Below are 26,565 nucleotides of genomic sequence, written 5' to 3'. Positions count from 1 at the left end.
GTCATTATCTTCTTCGCACTTGGACTCTCCGATGTCTCATTCTTGTCTCATTCTTGCTCGTAAAAATGTTTTTCTAAAAAATAATTGTCGCGAACGCATTTTGTTGGTCTGGAGAAAAGAGTGCATGGAACCGATACCCGAACCGTGGGAAACAATGCTGGTGTTCGGATACCCGAACATGAAAAACATGGAACTGTTTCACCCCAAATGCAAAATGTCACTAAAAGCGCCATTTCGTTCTTATAAAAGCACGGATTACCGCGTTTGGCCCATATGTTGTAGTCTTTTGGACGCTGAGTCGACTGGTTTTGGTCCGAAAAGGCTGCGATGTAGCGTTCGGCCCTTATTCCCAATCGAACGTGGTTGAACAAGCGGTCACGTGCTCCACCAGTCACCTGGTTACCATGCCAGCAGGCGACGACTTTCACACCAAGGCTCAACTCAAAGGTTCAAAGGTTCAACTCGAGTGACATAAGCTCGTCCAAACATGCTGCAAGTAAAAGCCCGCAGGCATGGTGACCAGGTGACTGGTGTACGCTCGAGCACGTGTAGGGCGCAGTCACCCAGTTTCGGTGGAAGTGCGCGAGTTCGATTGGGATTAAAGAAGGAAGGGAGCGTCTCAGCTTCCTCGGACCAAGACCATTCGACTCAGCACCCCGAAGACTACAACTGGTGAAAATTGATTTAAGGCTTAACTTCCCCTTTCATACCCAACCGGGTCTGCGTGATTCTACGAGATTCTACGGGATGTTGTGTATCTGTACAACGTGCATAAGGCTTTAAAAAAACCATCCTCTTCTAAGGGTTAATTTGCTCAAATGCATAGCAGTCAGTTAAATTCCAATGAAATGCTTGTGCTCAAATGGTCCTGCTAAACTGTTCATGTTGAAATTCTGGTGCTGAAAAAGGATTATTCCGGGTGTTGTAGGCTAGTTAAACCCAATTCAACGTGAACATATCCTTCCCATTTTCTTTAATGACTTCTTCCTGATATCTAAATCACATGTATTGTGCTTTGTTCTGGTGTATGTGTATATATTGTGCAGCTGATAATGGCCAGTACGCAGCAGCTCTAATGGAATTGATCAAGGAAGGTGTCCAGCTGATACCGTACGGGCGCCTGATAATGTGCGGGCCGGGCCGCACAGGCAAGAGCAGCTTCCTGCGATCCCTCCTGCGTCAAGCATTCATGTCCCAATTCGATAGTACTATCGGTGTGGAGCTGGAGAAGGTGATATGCACGATCGAGAAGCAAGGGTTACAGTATGAATGGAAGCAAGCTGAAAATTCTTACCAGCAGCAGTTGGCCCTGACGCACAGAGCTGTTGGACAAGAGAAACAGAAACGGAAAGCAGCAGCACTGAGACAACCAAGCGTAGAGATCTCGCAGAATGCCAGGTCTACATCCTCAACGACATCAACACCCGTAGCATCGCCATCCTTTGTTACTGAGGCTGAGCAAGTGAATACAGCCAGTGTGGGTGAATCTTCTCTCAGGCAACCTGATGACACCACCGATACCGGGTACTCTGCTCAATCTGCTACCAGTTCATCTGAAACTATGGACTCCCAAAATGTTTCCCCTGCATCCAAGCCAGAGATTTCACCTATGACTGCGCTGAAAGAAGAAACACCAGAGCAAGATGTCCAGCAACTACATACGGAAATCAACTCAGCAACATTGAAGTTCGAAAGCTTCATTGAAGATCTGCGGACAGGCAAAAGCGAAGTTTTCACTGCAGAACATTTCAAGAATTTCACTTTTATGGATGTCTGGGACTTTGCAGGCCAGAAGCTGTTTGCAGCGATCCAACACATGGTCCTAGCCTGTGATCGGTGTGCATATGCTGTCGTCTTTGATGCCTCAAAGAAGCTCCAGGCCAGAGCGAAGCCGACGTTTGGTGTAGATGGTGAGGAACTGCCGCTTTCCAACAACCTGGAGCAGACCAACTTTGATGTCATGGAGACATGGTTCAACGCTATCCACGAGGTCATTGGAGACAGCGACAACGTACCCGTGTTTGCCATTGGCACACACGTGGACAAGTTACCAAAGAATCCAGAAGCAAGGAAGAAGGCAACTGAAGAGATAAAGAAGTACATATGGGCCAATGCAGAGGGAAAAGCATATGCCAACAACATCGACAAGGTGGTATTTGTGGACAACACACGAGCTGGTAAAGATCCGGAAGACCCAGCAGTTGTTCAGCTACGGCAAGACATCATCCAGCAGCTGCAGCATCAGTTCAATGTTCCAATACCAATCCGCTGGCTTCCTGTGACCATTTCCATTGGGCACATTGCAAAATCGTTTGAACGACCATGGTTATCGGTTGAAGAGCTGCGTCGCTTAGCTATTGCTGTTGGTAGCATCTCCAGTGATGAATCTGAGTCCGATTTCCAGGAGATGGTGAAGTTCCACCATGGTCTTGGTCATGTGCTTCACTTTGTTCACAACGCCCGTCTTCGTGATCGTGTGATCATTGACATCCACTGGGTTCTGAAGACTATGTCGCTGCTCTTCTGTCCTGAACCAAAGGATTTGCAGAGCAAACGTCTTCGTCCACAGTACGACTTGCTGACACAGAGTGGCATCCTCCTGGAAAGTCTTGCCATGCACCGCTGGTCACAGCACAATCGCATGACATCACGCTACACGGCCACAGAGGAACAGCGTGATTTCCTGTTTGAGATGGGTGAGCACTTTGCCCTGTTCTACAACACCAAGACAACTGTGAGAGTGCCTGGTCAGAGGAAGGAGGTGACGACTCGCAAGTTCTTTGTACCAGCTCTGGTGGAACGAGTTGCACGTCTTCAAGATGAAGTGAGCAAAGGCAAGCCAAGTCCAGCTATGTACCTGTATAGTGGTGCAGATCGTTACTTTCCACAAACCCTGTTCTGGTGTGGTGTTGTGAGGTGTATGCAACGCTACAGTCCAAAGGTGGATCCAATCCTTTATCACACATCGGCACGTATTCTGGTGAAGGATCGTTTCTGGTTAGTCATGCGATACTTCCAGCATGGCATTCGCCTGTCACTGGAGATTCCTGTTGATGCTCGACCAACTGCTAAGTCTTCAATCGCCAGTGCTCCTTCTGTTGCTGCTACCAGTGGGGGAAAGTCAGTTGAGTCCGCTGGCATTGGAGCTGCTGCAAGTGAGGATGAGTCTGAAGCTATCAAGCTTTGTCACGAGCTTCTACCGTACCTGGAGTCAGAGCTTGACAAGCTGAAGGCATTCTCGCTGACTCATGTGGAGTTTGGCAGAGCTGTTCGCTGTCCGTGCTCATTCAGCCGAGATGTGTGTCGCAAACACAAGCAGAAGTCTTGTGTGGAGATTGGCTGTCAACACTTTGCTCCATTGGTGGAAGGATTGCGTCCACGCTGTACAATCGGAGCACGTCCATCAGTGGATATCAGTGATGTACGGCACTACTGGCCATGCTTTGTCGAAGACATACAGGTAAACAGAAGTCATAATTGTTAAATGGGAAGTATACTGTAAAATCAAATTTTCACCAGTTGTAGTCTTCGGGGTGCTGAGTCGAATGGTCTTGGTCCGAGAAAGCTGAGATGCTCCCTTCCTACTTTATTCCCAATCAAACTCGTCACTTCCACCGAAACTGGGTGACTGCGCCCTACTAGGTGGGATTTTGTCACTAAAAGTGCCACTTCGTTCTTATAAAACACGGCTGACCGAGATTAGCCCAAAAATTATGTTGTAGTCTTTTGGACGCTGAGTCGACTGGTTTTGGTCTGAAAAGGCTGCGATGCAGCGTTGGGCCCATATTCCCAATCGAACACGGTTGAGTAAGTGGTCACGTGCTCATGCATACACCAGTCGCCTGGTCACCAAGCCTGCAGACTACAACTTTCACACCAAGGTTCAACTCAAAGGTTCAAAGGTACAGGTCGAGTGATAGGAACGTGCTTATACAGGCTGTAAGTTGTTGCCTGCAGGCACGGTGACCAGGTGACTGGTGTACGCATTAGCACATGGCCGCTTGTTCAACCGTGTTCGATTGGGCATAAGGGACGAACGCTGCATCGCAGCCTTTTCGGACCAAAACCAGTCGACGCAGCGTCCAAAAGACTACAACCTATGGGCCAATCGTGGTCATCCGTGCTTTTATAGGAACAAAATGGCGCTTTTAGTGACATTTTGCATACAAATCCCCATCTAGTGGGGCGCAGTCACCCAGTTTCGGTGGAGTGGCGAGTTCGATTGGGAATACAGAAGGAATGGAGCATTTCAGCTTCCACGGACCAAGACCATTCGACTCAGCATACAGCCAACCTGAGAGTATGTACCAGGCCAGTACATGTCAGGAAAGTGCTGGCCTGAGCCAGGGCAATCTTTTTATATCAGTTGCCCTGATCTGGAAGTGTTTTTAAATCTACCGGCTCCCACACCAAACAATCACACTGTACTCTAACCCAAACCAGTGTAGGTAATATTGCACAATACAGCATTCACTCGCTGGCTCAGGGTTTGCTGTTTCCATGACAACCACCTTGTGACGAGAGGCACTGGCATGCAGGTACATGACTGTCATGATTCTTAATAGGTTTTTCGAGAACTGTTTCAACAAGCCCATTATACACAAATCTTTGAGAAATTACTTCCCCCGCGCGTGCATCTCTCTATGTGCTCGATTCCCGAAATGAGTGCCAAATTTCCCTGAAAATGAGAGAAACCGTATTTTGCATATAGAAAACAATAGCAATAGAAACATTATGAATCGATGTTGACAAATGCAATGGGGCTTACAAGTCCTATACCACAACCAGGCCGGGGTCATGACAGCGCTGAATTTACTATCCAATTGTAGTCCTCCCTCGTTAGTAGATAATCTCTGGGCCATCGAAAAATCTTATCTTATAACGAGACTTATCTTGTAGCAGGACTTGCAGCTTAAGGTGAAATAGGCACTACTTCGTACTTACCTGGGCTACCCTCGATACAACATAAATTATCGATGCTTCAACTCGTTATAAGATAATTGAAAATCTCCAACATAACTCTTCCTTGGATGCAAAGGATCGTCCATATTCACGACATAGATATATTATGTTTGTCTTTCTGCTTTATCCTACGTGTTTTGGCCTTGGTCCTGCATGGTCAGTATTATCTTGTACTGAGGGTTTGGCACTCCAGGGACCTGGGCAAAGGGTCGTTATAACGAATTTTATGAACTAACGGATTATGTTGTAACCGGACTTGTAAACAGTTGTATAGACCACGTTTCGCCTGGGGATTTCAGATTTCTATTTACTAACGGGGTTTATGTACTAACCGGACTCGTTATAATGAGGGAGGGCCTGTATCTAGTTTTGTATGGATCCATGCACATTTGAGTTGTTTCCTTCTCCGTAGGGTGACAAATCTGCCCAAACTGACTGGACTGCTACCAACCCCAACCCCCCCCCCCCTGGTAGTGGGGACCAACTTCAGGCACTGAATCCAATTCAGTACACCTGCACTTGACACAATGAGGGCCTACCTGCCAGATATGTATTTTACTATGGCCGGAGTTGATCCCTCAGAAGTCGTTATCTGTTTATCTGTTGAGTTTTGACTTCAACATTTTTAATCCTGTACAATTCTAGAGTAAAGGGATGGGGGATTGGCTGGTGTAATTGATTTTCTTTGTCTGCATACTACATTGCTGTGTTTCATTGATTCTCTCCAGACCCCAGAGCTTGCTGATCCTGAGAAGCCAATGCCGGCAATGCCAATGACAGTTGTAGAGCCCGCAGTGAAGGACAGTGGTGAGATGATTTCAGTAAAGTGTGCAGTTTAAAATATACCCTGGAAAGTACAGTGTTGCTCAATGAAATCCAGTCATGTGAATCAAGTACAGTGCGTATCGGTTATAGTGTGGTCGTATACAAGAATATACTGCTTACAAGAATGAACACTCATTTTTTCATAATCATAACACATATTTTATGTGTATGTTTATTCTTACAAGCAGTATTATCGCATAGTAGAATATATCGGCCCTAAGAATGGATTTTGTGTAGCAAAATATGCCAGATTAGTGCAAAGTGTATCGCCTGTAGTAATAACATCTGTGCTCTGTGCATACTCAATACAATAATATTCAACACAAAAGAGAGTTATGTCCAAGGCCGCATTGGAGAATCACTTTTTTCTGTCCAGTCGGACTCTTTCCTCCGACTTCTCTCGCATCCGCTGCTCCGCAGTCGCCTAGTACGACCGCGAGTCTGATTGATCCGTGTGTATCATGTGTACGTGTCCACATGCCAAACGTGCGCGCATATGATATGTCACACGTGATTTATCGCGTGTAAGAAATATCGGCAATAAGAATCAAATGTCGTTTTTCAAACACCCACGCTATAACCGATACCTACTGTACATGCCTGGGCGGTGTGCAACCCTAGACCTGCGAACACTGGTTTGTGACCTGGTGCAGTGCAATGACTGCTTGTGTCACACGATCGGATTTCATCGAGCACGCACTGTGGAATACGCCAAAAGAATTATGCATGTGATGAACTGCTCCCGTAGGTGCCTTAGGATGTTGGTGCTACCCAAACTTTCCAGTTGGAAGCCCTTTTCAGATCTCACATTCCACCGGTGCACTTATGTAGCGTTACCATCGAACTCTTTCTACCTCCTTGCATTTCCTGTTTGCCCTTCAGGACTATCGCATTCTGATACTGTTGCGTAACTCTCTCCTTTGTCCATTTTGGGACATCACATTCCTCTAATGTTGCATCTGATCGCTTTCACATGTCCGGTTCACGATCTCGTGCATTTTATGGCGACTCTTTCTTGTCCTCATACGCACTGTGGTCTTTGGTTCACTCAGGCAATGTACCTCCTCCGAGTCCTTAAAATTGTCGCTTCGTACATCGCAATGTTTGTGACTTGCTCTTCTTAGTCAGAGTGTCGGAATCGCTGTTTTCTGTGTTCGAACATTGGTGCGACTCAACCTGCGCAATGTCTACTTGTTACGGAAGCAGTGGTGGTCTCGGACTTTGGCAGAGCTCTCTTCCGCACCAAACAAATTCATCGCGCTCTGCACTATTCGGCGCCAGAGCGCGTATCGTTTTCTGGAGTTCGTTCCGTTCCACATCGTTCGCGCGGGCATTTATCAAAACTGCAAGCTCTCCTATACGAATCCTGGTATTTCTCCTGAATACAATATGCTGAAGTTGACGATGGCAAGAACAAGGTGTTTTCAAATTCCTAAAATGCGGTATACGTGTGGCGCATGTTGCTGTGAAGGTAGCAGGTCTGAAAACAACAACAAAATCAACGCAGCGCTTGCCAAGGAAAGAAGTTGCGGAACTGCTTACCGTATCCCGCCGGAAGGTCATCACAGTGTACTCGACAAATGCTAGTTTGCCATCATCGCCTGCCACCAGGAGGCATTGATAGCTTGAACACGAAGTTTCTTGGCCTGAATTTCAACGCAAGTGTTGTTCAGCATCTTGTTGAGTGCTGAAGGGTCTGCCTCAAACTCTGATGAAGACGTTTACGTTAGCTGCAAGTGCAGCGAAGCGGCAGGCCACAAACTAAAGCTTGGTTCGTCGACAATGCCCTGCCTCAATTTCTAGCCGATTTCTTTGCGCTTCGAGTGGACAAAATATATTTGAAAAATCGGTCTGGGAAGCGACAATTTTAATGACGCGGAGGAATTACATACTGTCACCTATATCGTCTTGGCTCTTTGCTTCTGCTCGTTTCAACTTAGCTCTTTCCTTCACCCATCATTTCATCCACATAACTAGTAGGTCCAAAGTTACTAGTACACTGTACTTGAAAGCAGAGTGTATGTAGTATTGGGTTGGTCACAGCTTGGGTTCCACAACATTCATGTTTGTGTTGTTACAGTTGTACATGTAGTACCCCACTTCAAAGATTGTTTCTAACGTTATGGCGTTCTCTTGTTTTCTTTATTTTTTCCATGTAGAATCGGCTAGAGGAGAGCACTTGGCACTGGCCACGGCCACGGCATATCACAGAGCATTACGCAAACACTACACGGGAGTAAGGCGCTGCCAAGACATTAACGTGGTCGACTGCATGGGCAGTTTGCGAGCCGAAGGTCATGTCAGTGATGATTGTGTGAAGGAAGCGAGAGCTCTGATGAAGTCAAGTGGACACACTGTGGCTTTGGATCACCTGTATTGTGTGCTGGAGGAGCTGTCGGACGAAGGCATGTGCTACTTTGTGGAGAGTGTCCTACCATTTCAAGGTCTGTCCAAGCTGGTGGAAACATTCCAGGCTTGTCCCGGTCCTGGAAAGTGCACTCTGAAGCACCATGATCTCCACACTGCTCGCAATGCTGATGTCAAAGGGAAAGTGTTGGATGGAGCTGACACTGCAAGTGCTACACCTTCTTCACTGAAAGACAAGGTGCAAACCGGGGTAAGAATGGATCAATTTTTGCTTTTGTTTTGGAGGTATCATCGGGTAGTATGGTACCCGCGCGACCTGTAATGGGAGCAGGTTGTCGGTTAGCAGTTAGCAGTGTGCGCCTAAGAACTCCTTTGGATAGTTGGAGTACGGTGTTTGCACAATGGTGCATGTACTTGTAAGTATCGTCGAGGGGTGTATACCCGGACGATAGGCTGGCACGAACAACATAAGAAGCACAGCTACTTGCTTACTGTACATTTCTCTATGTAGCGGAAGTGCACACTCACTGTACAAACGCATTGTGGCGATCCCGCTCATGCAATGCCATGTTACTCGTACTATGTAAAAGATACCCAATAGGGTACCCGTACTACCAAGATAGAAATGCCCGAACTCGTTACCCGATCAAGCCCCTAACCGTTGCAGCCCTACTTTTGTTAAGGTTTCCTCCAAAAAATGTATTAAGTACTGGTAGAGAGCCAGTTGTCTAAATATTTCCAATGTTGTGGCTACTGCATGGGAAAGAGTGAACACCTGCATGTCAGTAGAGATCAGGTGCATGTTTTCCTCTTTTGTTAGTTTTCAGTTTTCCAGGCAAACATGTCCAGGTCTTTCTTCTGGGTGAGATTAGTTGCATTTATTTTCCTCTTCATGGCTCACGAGAACATTGGTGATCGAAAAGTAGGTACCGTAAAGTCGCGGATAAAAGCCGGGTTTGCATACAAGCACATCGCGGATAGAAGCCTGAAAATCAATCGGGTCAAATGCATATATTAAAGCCTGTCGCGCGTAGAAGCCTGGCTTCTACGCAAGCGCGGATTGGGTGAGTCAAGAGTGCATGCGCTATGTACGGTGCATAGTAAAACTGTCGCCATACCGGTAGTCAGTGGTAGATCTACGCGTGTCGCGCATAGAAGCCTGGCATACAAGCCTGGCAAAAATATCAGTGGTGCATATAAGCATGGTTTGCATACAAGCCTGGTTTGCATTAAAGCCTGATGCAGAAAGCGGCTTATGTGCTTATAAGCCCGGCTTTTATCCGCGACTTTACGGTACATCATAAACGTTCTCACAAAGCATGATGTATAAATAATATGTTGAAAATGCCCTAATTCCCTCACTAAAGAAATTATCCAACTGGTTTGCTTATGTTCTGCACTAGATGTCTGAGCTTCACCAGGAAGTGCTGCGTTCAAGCTATGTGGAGTTGAAGTGTAGTTTGGACGTAGAAGAGGGCATTCTGGACCGTCTCTATGCAGAGAGCATCATCACAAAGCGCTTCTGCAAGAAACTCCGTGCTATGGATGATCGTGAAGATCAGGTAATGCTTGTGTTGATGTGTAATTACTACCTATGGTGTATTCATTTAACTACTAGCAGCCACTGCTACGTATCACACAGCATTTCTCTTTCATATGAAGAAGAAACATTTGCAGGGGCACTGGAAATCGGAACCAGCACTGCCGTCTCAATGTCGATACCTTTTTATTGAGCACCGATTAATTGTATCCTTGCAGAAGTGGGGAATGTAAGAATTCTTTTGCATGTCAAGCTTTCATACTTGGTAATTCGTGCAAAAAGTGACCAATGGCAGCAGACTAAACGCAAGCATGATATTTTGCATGTACACTCAAACGTCCCTTGCCTGGCCTGTGCGGGTGACCTCACCCGTAACTGCCGACTGCTGCTACTGTAAGTCAACCAATATTCCACGCATATTTATTTTCACCTATTTTCGGCCTGGGCATAATTGGCCGAAAAATTGTTGCAGCCAAAATTTTGTGTTGCAAGGTTGAGTGTGACAGTGTATACAGTCAGCAGCAATGCAGGCCGAAAATTTGATGTGGCTGAAATGTGTTTTAACCCTGGAAGGCCGGAATTTCGATGGGCTGAAAATTTGTAGACTTACAGTATCTGAGAATAGTAATCCTGAGCATCAATCAAATCATGTTCTGTTTATCAACCCGTTGACAACAGTCTCCAATTTCAAAGCTGCAAGGAGTGCAGGTACATTGCGATTAGCTCAAAGTAGAGCTGCTGTTAGCTCAAAGTAGAGCTGCTGTTAGCTCAAAGTAGAGCTGCTGTTAGCTCAAAGTAGAGCTGCTGTTAGCTCAAAGTAGAGCTGCTGTTAGCTCAACGTAGAGCTGCAATGCTAAATGGATGTAATATAGCGCAAGGCAGAGGCGCAGCAAATAGCTAGATAGCACCAGTTGTGAGAGTGTACCCATGAAACCAGCACTCCGTTAATTAAGCACTATTGACGCACAGCAAGGGTCAATTAATGTCAGCACAGGCAAGCATTGTGCAGCTAGAGTTCAGTAGCTTATTACTCACGCGAGTCGGGCATCATGGCATCCATGACACGGCAGCAAGCCGGGACGATAGCTGGCGTTTAGCGCTTGTTGTAGTCCGGATGAAGCATAGACACGCATCGCTCTTCCACTGACCTGCCACCTCTATGTAATGTCGGTGTGTCTGTCTGTCTGTCTTTCTTGGACAGGCATCAGACTTCCTTCATGCTCTGCCTGGCTGGGGCTCTACAGCATTCCGTCACTTTGTCACTGCACTGGACAAGAGTGAGACCCTTGTTCACCACGAGCTTGCGGAGATGTTGAAGAACAAGCTACTGGAATAGATAACAGTGGTTATCCAATGGTTAGTGTTGACCAATTCACACCACATAGACATAGTTATATATCAGGGGCGTAGCACCCGCTACGACTGGTACGACCATGGCCGTATCAATTTTCGAAAAGTGTGGTCCGTCCGGAACGTGCAAAACCGTAAAAAAAAATCAGGATCTATCGATGCATATGCCCATCAGACTTTGACCTTTTTCTAGACTTGTACTCGTAGATCTGCCATGCATCTGCAGTCGTACTGAGTACTGTACTCGACTCGACTGCACAGTCGAGTCCCAGAACGCAGGATTTTGTGTCTTTTTTACAAAATGTTCTCAGGGGGGGGGGGGGGGTTGGAGGGGGGTCCCCGGACCCCCCCCTCCAAAACGGCCTTCCGCTGCACCCACCTTCGGTCGCACCACTTCCACAACCCCTCCTACGCCCCTGTATACCATGGAGTATATCCTGCGATTGTTGCTTCAAAATCTGTCTATTAGAACTCCGTAGAAGAAAGTATGTAGCTCACGGACCAGGACCGGCACCACAGGTATTGCGGGTACAGCCATAGGCGTGCAAGTTTTAATGAATTCTAGCTTTGCATGCAATGCCCAGCGTTCAATTTGTTATGAGGAAGTCTTACTAAGCTTTCTTCCTGCCCTCAGCCTCACTGGAATATCTCCATCCTAAAATGGTCTTCTCGTCCAGTGAGGCGTACTACTGTGCTAGCTGTATATCTGTTACTAGCGGAATGTGTAGCTGAAAAAACCCAGAAGTGAATATGTTGCAGCCGCACAGAGCAATGTATTTACTAATCAGTGTGCATCTTCCCATCACACTGAAATCAGGTTTGAGAAAATGTAGGGCCATGTAGCCCACCTGGCGGGGGGGGGGGGGCATACCGCCGATCAGGAGCTGGCTCCGATCCTGTAGTGTAGACCCTCACATTGCTGACCAAACTGAGGTGGTGAAGTCATTCACAGGCTCGAAACGACAACGAATTACTCCAAATTTGTCCACAAGCTATCAAGTGTTTGCATTGAATCTGCATTCAAAACTAGCGTCCACTACCAACTAACGACTCTAATGGTAACCCTTGTTAATGTAGGGACAAGAATTTTCTTGTAGGTGTGGGAGGGGTTGTGTTCATCAAATGTTCCACGTTAACACCCCCCCCACACACACACACACACTCACACCCAAAACCTACTGTGAATATGTACCGGTACGATGGTGACACAGTCTGATATTGTTCACATCGTACTGCTCTGTCCCATGTACATATTTCTGGCTGCAGTAAATCTGAGGTGTCCGTGTTCATCACAGTGTAGAAACTGATACCCCGATGATCATCATTGTCCTATCATTGTTCAGACATAGCCGTTATCCTTCTTGTGACTTGCTCTCCGACCAGACATTTTATCTGAATTTAAACCATGACCTATTATTTTCTCCTGTTCTGCTCTCATCACAGCTCACGGCTGCTTGAGCATCCACGTACTCTTCTTCTGCGCTGCTCAGTTCTGTGTTGACACGGAGGTTGTGCAGATCATCGAGCCGGGTGGTGAATGCCGAAGACAATTTCCAATGCAGGATCTGTTCTGAGTTGCATCTTTCTTGCATGTGTGAACTGTGCTGGGTAGGTGATATTGCCAGCATTGCTCACTCTACCAGGTATCATGCCTTTTGCAATTAGATTTGTGAAATTTGTAAAACAATATGCTAGACATAGCGATCTATTCACTTCTAACACTCTATTGCTGCTTTCACTAAAATATCACAGTATGCACTTTGCCACTTTATTGTTGATATCCTTTACTGATATTCAAATGAGGATAAGAGGTCCTCCTCTTCAACTCTGTAAAATTGATATACTATTATTGCACACTGCATTGTGTATGCACATCAGCCGGGAGTCGTGCCCAAACCACTCCCTGATGCGTATCGTATATGCATGGTGACCTCAGCCCACATTTGATACAGATATTGATATTTTGATTTCCGATTATGAGTCCTGCCACCGTTTAGTTATTTTCTTGAGCAGCACAGAGAGCTGCTAGAACGCTGGTTCAGAGCCTTTGTGATCATTTCTCATCAGTGGGATTCCATGGAAATATTTTGAATGATTCGATCTGAATTTGTATGCTCCAGTTACAATCCATTGGAAGTTGACGTGTTCTTTTTGCTAATTAGCATCATAACACAGTTCTCCATAGTACTCATAAAAATTCGGTCACTTTTCATCATGTTATGTTCAGAACCCAAATGCTCAAGATTCACTGTTAGGTGAGAGAGTTGAAGGGAACGAAACTAAAAAGTCTGAGAAAAATTGGCTGTCACCACCAGTACTCAAACCCGGGACCTTTGCTTGAGGCCAGCAATGCTCTAACAACTGAGCTATGGTGCCGGTGGCGGTTATCCCTCCGGAGACCGTTCAACATAGACTAATGCAAATAGATGTATTTGTCACAGTTGCCATGCAATGACTTTGTGCCGTTTCGGCACTGTGTAATGTCCATTGCTTTTCCTCCTGGCAGTGACTGAGTCCCTGGCCCTGGTTGTACTGGGTGAGGAAGCAGCAAGGACAGGTCAGGGTTGTATAGCACTGCCATTTCAGGTACTCCGGCCAAATGGGTCAGATGCATGACCATAAATGGACATTATTGACGCAAACCGGCCCCATTTTCATGGTTCAAGCATTTTCAAATTAAGGTTCAGGCTGGACCAGCCGGACCGCTAAGGCCCAGGCCGGGCCCAGACTTGATTGGGCTAGGCGCTCAGTAGGCTCGGTTTGCAATGCAGTAGTTTTGTCATCCGGACATCTCCAATTAATATTTTGCCATCGAGACAGGTGAAGGCGTATCATGTCACGTGATCACGGCACAGCTAAGTAGCAAGTCGCAAAATAAATAAAAACATTCTTGTGGTCGGATGATTATTAATTTTATGATGATCGATCCGGATCCGGCACGTGATCATGGTGATCGTGACACGAAGCGCAAAGCACGAATCGTAGCAGACTCACTACGGAGGATTAGCAAGACGAAATTCGCGTTCGCGTTCGTAAACATTTTTCAGTTCGCGAACTGCATTGCGAACTTTCGCATTTTTCGTTCGGAAAAGTAGTCGGAACACGAATCGCGGATTCGTGTCAGGGCAGTCATAAATTTACCACGCTGTACTGTCTGTAGACAATGTACGTCGTGTCAACGTCATGCACGTGCGAATTCTGTTTGCTAATCCTTCTCATAATATAATAACGCGAATTCCGTCACTGAGTTCGACTTTCCTTGGAGAGCGAACGCGAACGCGAATTTCGTCTTGCTAATCCTCCGTACTGAGTGCGTTCGATTGTGCATTCAAGTCGTTCGATTTTCACGTCATGAGCCCTGGAATCGATTGACTCCATTCACTCTATTCACATGATGGGGTGATGTGAACAGCGCGAATCGATTCGCGTGCATAATCGAAAGCACTTACTAGATCTACCAGGCCAGGGAGTCCGTAAATGGGTTTTCCCCACTCCCTGGCCTGCCCGAAAGAATAAATCTAATCTCAGTGATCTGGCACGGCCCGGCGCGGCGGGCGGTGTTGCACTGTTGGTTTACCGAGTCTGTGCACAGCTAGCCAAGAATGCAAGATGGCAAGAATGTGATTGTGAGAGTGAAGAGGTTTTTTGCTCATCCTTGGACCTTGACCAAACAGAACCAGACCAAGGTCACAGAGGACACGCATTAGTTTCTCTCTTTCACTAGTCGGAATCCTGTTGAGTGCCATACTAGATAACAGCGTATTGGGTCGTGTCGGTGTTGGTACGTAACGTTCACTCGAGGAGTGAAAGTCAGCGGTGACGGGGTGCGCTATCGAGTCAGGGTGATGTGGTGAGAATAACTGACTGCACCGGAAACGAAGCTGCTCTATTTCTGCAGCAATCCACGGCAAGGTACAGCCTGAGAATGAATTTCTTGTAACAGTACATTCTGTTATTTTAGGAACATCATTTTCACATCGACCGTGATGTAGTCGCTGCACGCATGCAACACTAGTATCATGATAATATTATTATGATGTGTTCAAAATACTACTTGTAGTAACCCCAGTACATGTACATCATCGTAACATGATTGTGTATTCCATGGCTGTGATTTAGTAGCTTTGTTCTTGGAGCAGCTGTTGCTGCGACCCTGCAGTTCATTGTTGTTGTTGTTGTGGTGTGTACGAGAGAGTCGAAAAGAATGTGTATTCCATGGCTGTGATTTCGTAGCCGGAAAAGGGATATGATTATGAAAAGTGGATCTGGTGCATGGCTAGTACATGTACATGGTTATTGATGTCATTCAGAGCTAAAAGAAACCACAATGGCGTACAACTACCTACAAAGTATCTATCCAATTTTGTGGCAGAAGATTTTCTGCAGCGCGCAACGTGATGTAAATGTTGAGACGGGCAGAAACGCGGCGATTGCCTGCATCATAGGCTTGGTGATAAGCTTCGTCCTTGCCCAAGGTGCGATCAAAAACGGCAAAGTCAAGGGGAGGAAAGTGGAGATTGCTTGTTGAGGGATTGAAGAAAACCGTTAACGCCAATCGTGATGTTAACGAGTCGATCCTTTGCTTGTAGTTGTGTACTTCGTATACTACTACATTATGTTGGTTTAAGGCAATGTACAGTTGCGCAGTACTGTTGCTTGTTGGTGCAATATATTATAACAGTGGAAATTGGTCAGAGAGATGTCCTCAGTGTCCCATTTTGCCTCCAAAGTCTAGATTTAACCTCTCACCCAGTCACCTGGACTACTGTGGTGTCCAACAAAGACACTGAGTGGAGCTAGTTCATGTATGAGTACATTGTGTTATGGTTTTGAGAGTGTGTTCTGCGTATGGTCAGTCTGCTACTCGTAAACCATGGCTGTGCACGGGTTGATATTGGTGCGATAACAAAGTTGTATTCCAACGTTTACAAATTCAAACGGCCCACAAGAATTTCAAGTATTTCAATGTAAAGCAATGCGTATTTTATTGTGTTTCAAGTGTCAGAAACGGTGTGTGTTCTTCATGCATGCCACAGCTCCTTTCGAACGATCGGAAGCTTAGTGATACATGTAACTTCACGTTAGGGTTGTCATCGGGTGGTAGAGTACCCGTGCTACCCGTAATGAGAGCGGGCAGCAGTTTGCGCCTGAGAACTCGATCGCGTAGTTGGAGTGCGGTGTTTGCACAACGGTGCATGTAAGAGGTACAGCTACCTGCTTACTGTACATTTCTCTATGTAGCCGAAGTGCACACTCACTGTACTAACACATTGTGGTGATCCCGCACACTCACTGTACTAACACATTGTGGTGATCCCGCACATACAATGTCGTGTACCAATGTATTCGTACTGTATATCCATGCTAACTGGATAGAAATACCCAAACTCGTTACCCGATCAAACCCTACACGTGGCAGCTCTACTTCAGTTGTCCCCAAAATAAAATCACTACTTGGCAGTTCTATGGAGTGATTCTACCCCTGCATCGTACAATAAGATCAACTAACTGTCTGTGACTGGTATACGACTACATCATCATTTTTGTTTGTTTTCTGCATGGGTGTTGTACCACAAAGAAAAGTACTGTATTTAGTTTGCCACTCCATACAAGGCGTGCATGATGATGTCATCCGCATAGCTTCTATCCGTTGGTGCCTTGTCGTGTCAATAGTTCCTGTTTCAGACTTCTTACAGCTAGTTGAATCAAAACACATGATTTAACATACTATGTACATAGCAATGGTCAAAGTTAAAAAATCTCAAACCCTACCATGGCCAGCATGCGCCTCTGCGAATCTCACATGACCATGTTTGCCATGAAAAGCCAGAGTGAAGGTGTTAAGCCGCCTCTGTCTGCAACAACCTTCGTAGCGACCCACCACTTCCCTGGCTGGCCTGGTCAGTACCAGGGACCACTGACGGCAATCCTGTTCCCCTTGTGTTTACACTCTACCTGCGTCCGTATGTGTGCTGTGTTAGTATTATTATTTAGTGAAGACATAGTTATTACCGTTCATCTGCGAAGAAGAGGTACAGCACCATTGTGTTTGTTAGCAGCTTTGTACACTGTAGTCTCCCGGGCAGCATACCTTTGTCCCAGAACCAAAGAAACTAGACTTGTTGAGTATCATCTACTCAAGAAACCAGTGTCGGTTCGTGTGTCCGTCGGTGACTAGTGAAGTCTGAACAACAACATCACATTGTTGCGTTGTCTTCTCTCGAGTCAGCGTGATGTGTTGATCATAAGCCACTAACTTAGTGCGACTTGTGCTGGAAAACCGAAGCTACACTGTATCTGCAGCTATCCAGTATTTACGGTAAGGTACAGTGCATGTATACACTCTGTAAAAATAAGAGCCAGGATAGACCTTGAACGTTAATACTTGAAACCTTCAAGCAGTGCAGTCAGTTATTTCCAGGCTGGCAAGATGGGTTGGAGTTATCCTATTTGGAGAATAGATTTAGATTTTCAAGATGTGAAGAAAACCCGTGTTAACGATACCTACATGTAGTTGTATTGCAAGTCAAATTCACTCTATGGAACGTACTACAACAGTAGTGCAGAGATACAGGGAACTGACAACGGCAAAAGATAATGCGCTACACAACTTCACAAGGGCCATCGCAGCTCTATTGACGTCATGCTTGAGAAGAGCCTTGATCCTTGAAGGGTGGTGGTGTTCCTACGGATGCGGAAAACTCGGCCTTTAGCCGAGTCTGACGCGAACCGTGATTGTTTTAGAAGAGTGTTCAACTGCACTTGCTCAGACCATTGACCCTCAACACTGTCCTCAAACTGATGCATACTTCCCCTGTACTGAAGTAGTTGTAAATTCGTCTCTACTGTAAGACATGTAATTATAACGAGGAAGTAAATCTAACGTTTTAACGGGTGGGATTTTTTCGTTAAAATACGTTCTGTTTAGGCTCTAATGCCTCATATGTGTTATGTGTTATGATATGCCTGAAGACCGCAAGATCGTTAACGTATCTTCTCGTTAACCTATGAATTTTGGACAATCGTTAAATTTGCGACTCGTTATAATAACATGTCTTACAGTATTTTAATATTTCACGAAACCTTACACATGAACCTCTTGCAGGGCGTCGGACACGCTACGGTCACTATGGTATTGACCGTACCACTCTTCATCCCGGGTACCCTGTGAATCAATAAAACACACTGATCTGAGGTCTAAATTTCGAAATTTTCATAGGAACCACCCCAACACCACAAGTAAATTGTACTTCAGGTGGCTGACAGTACCACACTAAAATACATTCCAACACCCCTGCCTCTTGTCATTCACACAGTGTTTACATACAATGGAGTTCACCATGAATGCAGTGAATGGGATTTTCTGATTTTGACCTCTTTGGTTGTGGGTCTGATCAGTGATCAACTCACCTCCCATCACTTTAAAATCTGCATCTGCACCCTTGATCCATAGAGGGTGGTGGAGTTCCTGCAGATTTGCAAAACTCAGTCTAACTCAGTATCACGTGAACCATGAATATCTTTTACCCATGATCTAGTGAAATGATTGTGTGTACATATGAACAGTAGTGGTGTAGAACAGAGGACTGTGGTGTAGGTGAAGTGTGTTTAGTTAACCTAAAATGAACTGTGTTAGGCTTACATAATACTCGTATGTGGCTATGGAGAACCAGCAGTGACAGTGTAAGGAGTGGTTGTATGGTGTATGTGGTACATGTCAGTATTTGTCTCCATACACATGGGTCAATCATCTCTATGCTGTGTGTGTATGTGTATGCTGTGTGTGTGTGGGGGGGGGGGGGGGTGTTAACAAAATGATATGTGTATACATGTACCTGTATTGTGTGACACTGTACAGCCGGTCTTCTGGTTGATTGTCATTCATACTTGAATCCTCTTTCAGCAAATTCATCGACTATCAGAAAAGAAAGATTCTGTTTCAAAGTTTGTTTGTTTTTGTTTGTGTTTATATAACTTTGTGTTTAGAACGATGCCGTTTGACTTCTGGGATGATGTTGTCCTGCCAGCATGGCATGACATAGCTCGATGCAAGATTACACATGAAGCATTCAAGAAAGTCGTCATGGCAATTGATGAACATCATCCACGTATCAGCAGAGATCCCATGCTGAAGAGAAATGTGTTGTCTTTGAAGGCCGAATACACCACCGCTAATAGTATTTCAGAAGACAGGTTAGCCGGCTATGTTAGCTTGGTGATTACCTACAAGAGAGGACCATCAGGTGTCCAGAACTTCATTGAAGACATCCAGTCTTCATCTTTCCCTTCCACTGTTGCTGTTGGTGGATTGCTGGAGAGAATTTGGGAAGCTCGCAAGAATGATCATCCTGATGAAGATGTCAAGGATCCATGTGAGTAAAAGATTGCCATAAAGTTAGTTCGAACACTTGCACCCAGTTAATTTAAGCAGGGAAGTAGTGCAATGATTTCATGGCATTTTGTATGTAAAGTTAAAGTTCATACTTCATACACGTGTAATTGCACCACTACACTTGTTAGCTGCTCTGGCAACCCAATACTTTCCCTAAGCACTCTCAGAAGACTATCTTGTAGTCTCATGAGTATTACTATGAGAAGAAGTATTGGAAGACAGGAACCACTGGAGCATGCGCTCTTCTATAGTTGATAATCTGAATAATCTTTCCAGACAAAGAAGTGGGAAATATGAAATAGTGAGCACAATAGTGCGTTTGTATTGTGACCTGTATGCTGCATAAATATCATAGCATAAGTATACCTGTTGCATAATCGTATACACCTTGTAAATGAAGATAGCATGTGCAATACTGTACATTGAAGAAATCTTTACATACATGTTATGTGTGATGTTATGCTGGTGCTTGTTACAACATTATACAAGATCATGCATTCTATTCTGTACAGTAGAACTACAGTATATTCATAAAAAGATGGACTTCTAGCCTTTGTCCATAAATGGGTCAAACCGTTTTAGATTCTTTTTCTGCAATCCCCTATGGAATCCTCTTCTAATTATGTTTCTAAAGTTTATTTGTCCAAAAACAAGCTATAGCAAGAATAGGATTTCGGCCAGGTTTTGCCCCAAAAGCACTGATTAGGGAAAAACCATCAAAATCCAGGCCATTTGACCCCGCCTGAAAACAGTGCATTGTGAGGTTCGAACCCCAGTCCAGGTAACCTCTTTGGACCTAGTTTCAAATTTCAAATTTCGCAGCGCTGAGTGTATACGATAATATCACGAAAATCGCCAAACACGGCAGCTCACCAGAGCCAGGGACCATCTTTTTTTTATGAATGGACTGTAGAGCCGGCATACCATCAATGGGAATGAAAAACGTAGTTGAGCCGATGTAGGATAATCACAACTCCTGCATTGTACCATCGTGTCACGGGTTTTAGTCAATACATGTCTGTACAAAAGTACTGAAATGAACATGATTGCACTCACTATAGTGTAATTGTGCTATGTAAGTTTAATAACGAGACGTGTAGATCTTTACTTGATCAACTGATGCCAAGTATTGTTTGGTGCAAAGATCCATCAATCTTTGTTACGCTACATGGGCTTTAGACTAAAACTGAGCATGTATGTCACATATGCTGTATCCAGTCAAATTATCAAGCAATGCTGCTTTGCAATACCCAAGGCTACGCGAAAGGTATAAATTATTATTTGAAGTAAAGAAAAAAGGACCAAGAAACTACAAGTTACGCTATAATGTCCACTAACACCACCAGTTACACCACTTACAGTTCCCCTCGTGCTATTTCTATAACTTAGAACCTTCCAAGTTGAAAGGCTGTTGGAGTGCGCATCCAAGATGTGCAAGAGCTGTTGGCCAGTTAGTTGTAGAACGTCAGTACTGTCGATCAGTGTCGTACAATGTTATCGCATGCCTGAGCTGATTGTTTCGTAAATGGCGGTGTGAGTGGACATTATAACGTAACTTGTAGTTACTTGGTCCTTTTTTCGTTACTATAAATTTATCCTTGGCTCTCCACCCGAGTCCATTATTATTTGAGTGCACATTTTGCCTGAGTTCAAATGTAGTCTAAAAATATACTTCCTCCGCACCACCGAAATGTGCACTTATTTTTTAAGAGCCTTTGAGCAATCATTCCTTGACATTGGCAAAAGAGTACGTCAATAATCGGATCCAAGTATCTAGAAAGGGAAAAGACATCTTTCTTAGCCGACGTTTGATGATGACTCAAGCTAATACGGACTCAAATCCTCTCCAATATACTGTAATCAGCATTGAGTGACACAGACACACACACAAAAATGAGTCATACAATGTGTGAAAGTTTCAATTTCCGTGCTTCTGGGCTTTGCACGCAAAACCATTTTGCGCAGCTATTGCACGCATGCCCGACATGTGGGCTCGTGCATGGAAAACCTGTACGCATTGCTGGGATCGCGAGGTCCTGTACACACTAGCTGCTATCCGCGAAAGCCGGCGCTGTACTAATTATTCACTTGTCCTGTCTTTATAAATAACATGTTATTGCTTAAAAAAAAACTAGCCTGCACCACGCAGTTTCAAATTGGAGTGCTTTTTGTTTCAAGATCCTGCGCTGTGAGTTCTCCATCTCCTGCCAAAGTCTGAACAAGTGAAATACCAGTAGCTCACATTATGTCATTGTTCCGTCTAGATCTGTAGAGCTGAAAGGCTACAAATGAACCTTGACTACTGGTCAGAGTGCAGAGCTTGATTACCATGCAACTCTGAGTTGAGATCTATTTTTGTTGCAATGGATTTCTGCTGAAATACTATGGAGAGGCTGGCTCGGGAAAAGTACTCTGCTGGTCCTTATGCTGTGACCTGCTGTTGTTTAGAATTTGATGTTGTGCCCGTAGCCAATTTGTGATTCCTCTTACACCATACGAGAGTAGAAAAGCCTTCAGATTACTCTTGCTAGGCAGATCGTGTCTCTCAAGTACATACTGATCCTGTCAGAAATAGGAATGTGTCCAGTTTAAGGTAACATGACAAACTTATCGCCGAAGTCGCACCAACCTCTTCATGACAAACTTATACTATGGAAAAGATCAGCGAACATTGCGGTTGGGTGGCGAAAGTATAAAGTTGGCATTCAGACAAAGACAAAAAAGCGGCGACAAGTTCGTAAAAGTGTGTACACTGGTGGGTCAGAAGACGGTGCAGCAGCATGTACAAAGGGGTGACACAAACACAGCAAAAACGCAGCAGCAGGTGCAACAGGATGACACAAACGCAGCAGCATGTAAAACATACCTATTTGTATACAGCATATTATTTCCTAGTGTGCAGGTCAAATGCAGTCTTTGTTATGGTAATACAGTGTATGTACAGTCTGTGTGGATATGGGTATTCGTATAGCTCATGACATTCCATGCTCTGATCAATTGACACCAGGTGTTCAACACCAGCAACCATATAGCCCAACTCAACCTCTTGTGCTCTGCTGTGCCTTGCTATGCTTGTGTCACACCACGTGCACACACACACAATGACAATGCATACACACACCACGTGCAAAAACACACACGGTGACACTGCATGCACACACACCACGTGCACACACACCACATGCACCTTTTTGCCCTTTTGAGTTTTGACTCCCATCACCGAGGCGATGATAGCGATGCTACAGCAGAAGCCATAGCAACTTGTGCTGGGATTGCACCATTGAACAGCTTACAAGGCTGAAGAATTGACCGCCACAATTCTGAGCCTTGTCTACACCATACAGCTATTTGAAGAGGCCATTTCTGGCCAGTGAATCCCTACTTTTTCGTTTTCGTTTTTTCCAGCAAACATCACACCACATATTCCACCATGTTCTGGCTGTTGGGAACCACCCAGGATTTTTCATACCACTTGTGCATACACACACCAGACACACACTACACACCACACACACGCACCCCCCCCCCCCCCCCCACACACACACACACACACACACACACACACACACACACACACACACACACACACACACACACACACACACACACACACACACACACACACACACACACACACACACACACACACACACACACACACACACACACACACACACACACACACACACACACACACACACACACACACACACACACACACACACACACACACACACACACACACAGCTATATTAGACATAGCAACTTGTGCTGGAATTACACCATTCAACAGCTTGCAAGGCTGATGAACTGACCGCCACTAATTTTAGCCTGGTATCCAACACACAGCTGATTGAAGTGGCTTATTCTGGCCAGTGAATCTCTATTTTTCTTTTTTTTTCCATTTTTCCATTTTTTCTTTTTTTGGACACACAGCCTTTGATCCTAGAGGGTGGTGGCGTTACCACGGCGGATGCGGAAAACTCGAGCCGAGTCTCACGCGAACCTTGAAATTATTATTTTATTTATATTTATTTTTGGACACATACGCCACACCACATACTCCGGCGGCATACACTGGCTGTTGGACCACCCAGGATTATGAAAGAATAGCTACTAGGAGAATGAGAAAGAGAAGAAAGACGTGTGCAACCATAATCGTCGGGAATTAAACCCGCAACCTCTCGATTGGAAATTGACTGCACATGCCATTGCACCATATGGGACACACATGGACACACACAAACACACACACACCTTCCTTTGCATCCGATAAATGAGTCGTCTATATTTTGTATTTCGTTCTCCTGATGATGGGCCAGGCCCGAACATTTGGTGTACAGTAATGTAAATTGAAATTTGAATTTGAATCGCAGTGAAGAGGCCGTTTTTGGAGTTTGGAGTTGGGAAGTGAAGTTTCCTAAAAGTTCGTTCTCCATTATTTTGGTTTTCAAATCATGAAATTTCTGCAGTGCCATGAATGTGACGATGTTGCGCTTTCAGAACGGAACGGTGATTGTCCTGACGAAGCGTCGTTCGACGACTTGACCGGTCGCAGTATTGCAGTTGCAATTCGAACAGGGGAGATGTCACAAAAGCTACACCTACAAAGTCGCTACCAACTTGTTGAGAACTCTGAAGTGCTCGAGAAAATCCCTTGCCTTTGGGTGTTGCGTGATTTGGAAATGATGGCTTGAAACACCGTCAGAAGTATATTTGGTTCCTGCAATACTTTGCTCTTTGCTACCTTCTTATTCGGAAGAAAAACCCATTTGGATTTGCAAAATACAACAAACAACATCATAAAATCACTACGAGCTAGCTCGCAGCTAGTGCCCAATGAGACTTTGAAACCAGGCAAGTGGACATTGTTTACCGTAGCAAAGCGCACTTCGCGCCATGGTGTGAGATGCACTTTCCTACAGCGAGAGTGACAGTGTTAGGGGTCAGTGCGTACAGGCCAGCAGATCTTGCACAATGCGGTGGGCATTTGCAGCGGACTTTACGGTACACAAACACACACACACACACACACACACACACATACACACGAAAAAAAACACAGACACTATTGGACCAGACATAGTGGTTACAACAATGTGTCCTGTTTTTCTTGTGTATTATTCGGTGTCTGTAGATTTCTTCACAAGGGTTGTCAAGAGCAACATACCACAGATCATCGCCAAACTAGCGACCGTACCAGATATAGTGCTAACTCAAGTATTTGGAGGTGCCAACCTGGATGAAGGGTGTATCAGTACTTATCGAACGGCATGTGAGGTGGCCGGTCATGTACGTGATCTTCCACTTTGCTGTCAATCAGCAATTGGGGAGTCTTTACTGTTCCCAGCGTACAGCTTTGTGCATCTCTTTTATGACTTGCACCTTCCCGATATCACTCAACGACTGGATAAAGATTTCCTGATCAAGATTGACCGTGAGGCAGGCTGTGGTGGGAGTAGTCTTTTCCAACTGTTGACTTTGGCTATTGATTCACAGAGAGATAGTAAGTGACAATTTGAAGACTGCGATGCAAGTAAAAGAATGGCCATGATGGTGAATCCTAGTCAATGGATGATGCTGGTCTTTGTCTTAGTGTGCATACCAGCTGAAGGTTATATGAAAATACAGTTGTCTTATACTAGCAGAAATGTTCTAAATGATATTTGCTGTTTTCCAATTTGTTTAGTATACGTTATGTTCTAGCCTTGGTTTCCATTGTGAGGAAAATGAGGAATTTTATTGAAATCGTCAATACCTAATCATAATGGCACTTTCTCCCGGTGACTTGACTTGACACTTGACTGACTCACAACCGCCATCCAGATCACACAAGAAGTCCATTGAACTTTCGAAGTCGGCGGGAAAGCGCTAGCTTCAGTGTTGGGAGCAACTCATGTTCTGATGAAATGATCGCCGAAGTCGCAAACTCTATTTCATAGGATAGTAAAGTAGCCTAAACCTGCCTGTCATGTTTGTGGAAATCACCAGCATAATATTGTTTAGTAATGTCATAATGTCACTAAACTTAATGTACCGGCAATCCAAGCAATACTCGTAGAGAAATTTCTGTGTGATTCTTCCGATCTCATTTTCATATACAGGAGGTACCGCGATATCAATGATGAATGATGAAGGTGTGATTGCATTGAGAGAAGGACCAGGAGATACAGTTCAAGGTTAGTATTGTCCATGTAATGGTCATCCATTAATGCACAACCCTAGTTAAGGGAAATACATGCTCAAAGTTTATCAGCACGAGCCTTTCAGCGCTAGCATTCCAGCACAAGCATCACAGCATCCTGTACATTAGGACTACCTTTCTCAGCGTGGCAAAACTGAGCGTCCATAGAGTTAACGAGGAAAATCTCAGCCTGACAATAAATCCCACTGCGAATTAGAGCGCCGTGGAAATGAGTGCCTACAAAGTCAGTACAAAATACACCAGCGGGAGAGAAAGGCGCGCAGTTAAGTTAGTACAACCGGATTCTGCAGTGATCATTGTTATTTATGTGTCACACTCACGTCAGGCGAAATTACTGGTCAGTCGGCGTCACGCATTTTTCACAAAAATTTGCGTTTCACCTGCTGGGAGAGTATGCGTGTACTCGAGTCTCATCCTGAGCCCGTTTTTTTCTTCTTTTTTTCAGCTCTAGTATAGCTGTATTTTTCATTGCAAAGCCGTCCTCGATTGTTGTGTTCGTTGTTCAAACGAAGTGGACATTCAATCATGAAGGCAGAGGACATAGGAGCCTGATTGGAGTTTCTCGTGGCATAGGACGGCCACACAGAGACACTTTGGGATTTTCTGAATATAAAATACCGTACGCACGATGCTGAGATCAATTTGTGCGATATCAAATTGTTCGTGATCTACCACATCGAGCAGAACGGGATCCAAACACAAGCTTACCGACGGTTAGGCTGCCGACCTGACTGGACAAAATGATCCCTGGCTTCACCAAAACGCCAGAAGTCGGACACCATGTCCTTTGTCGCGACGTCCATCTCCAAAAAGAACTCCATCTTCGTCGTGAAAAGGCTTGAAATACTCAATATTCAACCGAGATTCGCGGACTCGCGCTTTCTCGGATCGATTAATTTCCTGCTGGAACAGTTGCAGGGCAGC

General features: G+C 45.0%; 2 protein-coding genes across 4 annotated transcripts in view; both read left to right on the top strand.

Annotated features, from left to right (window-relative positions):
- Positions 1–26,565, top strand: part of LOC135818082 (uncharacterized) — a 108,539-nt gene that overhangs the window by 62,350 nt on the left and 19,624 nt on the right. For 2 of the 3 annotated variants that reach the window (XM_065331405.1, XM_065331406.1), the window contains one exon: positions 25,541–25,615. In XM_065331405.1, the coding sequence (XP_065187477.1) occupies positions 25,541–25,615 (75 nt within the window). Of the gene's footprint in view, positions 1–14,692; positions 14,957–19,030; positions 19,417–24,573; positions 24,943–25,540; positions 25,616–26,565 lie in introns of those variants that run through there. The other variant, XM_065331404.1, reaches the window with a different exon arrangement.
- LOC135818090 (uncharacterized) lies at positions 1,077–13,080 on the top strand. The gene is made up of 6 exons (XM_065331414.1): positions 1,077–3,460; positions 5,691–5,769; positions 7,947–8,404; positions 9,558–9,716; positions 10,896–11,050; positions 12,488–13,080. The coding sequence occupies exons 1-5, from the start codon at positions 1,127–1,129 to the stop codon at positions 11,028–11,030; spliced, it is 3,165 nt and encodes a 1,054-aa protein (XP_065187486.1). The 5' UTR covers positions 1,077–1,126; the 3' UTR covers positions 11,031–11,050; positions 12,488–13,080.

This window comes from Sycon ciliatum, chromosome 5 (genome assembly GCF_964019385.1).
Source record: "Sycon ciliatum chromosome 5, ocSycCili1.1, whole genome shotgun sequence".
Classification (NCBI taxonomy): Eukaryota; Metazoa; Porifera; class Calcarea; order Leucosolenida; family Sycettidae; genus Sycon; species Sycon ciliatum.
The sequence above is the reverse complement of the archived record's forward strand: the minus strand, read 5'-3'. Positions and strand labels throughout refer to the sequence as shown.

Coding starts and splice junctions, on each gene's coding strand:
- LOC135818090 (XM_065331414.1), top strand. CDS start 1,127: ATGTGCGGGCCGGGCCGCACAGGCAAGAGCAGCTTCCTGCGATCCCTC. Junction 3,461..5,690: donor GCTTTGTCGAAGACATACAG/GTAAACAGAAGT, acceptor GATTCTCTCCAG/ACCCCAGAGCTTGCTGATCC. Junction 8,405..9,557: donor AAGACAAGGTGCAAACCGGG/GTAAGAATGGAT, acceptor GTTCTGCACTAG/ATGTCTGAGCTTCACCAGGA.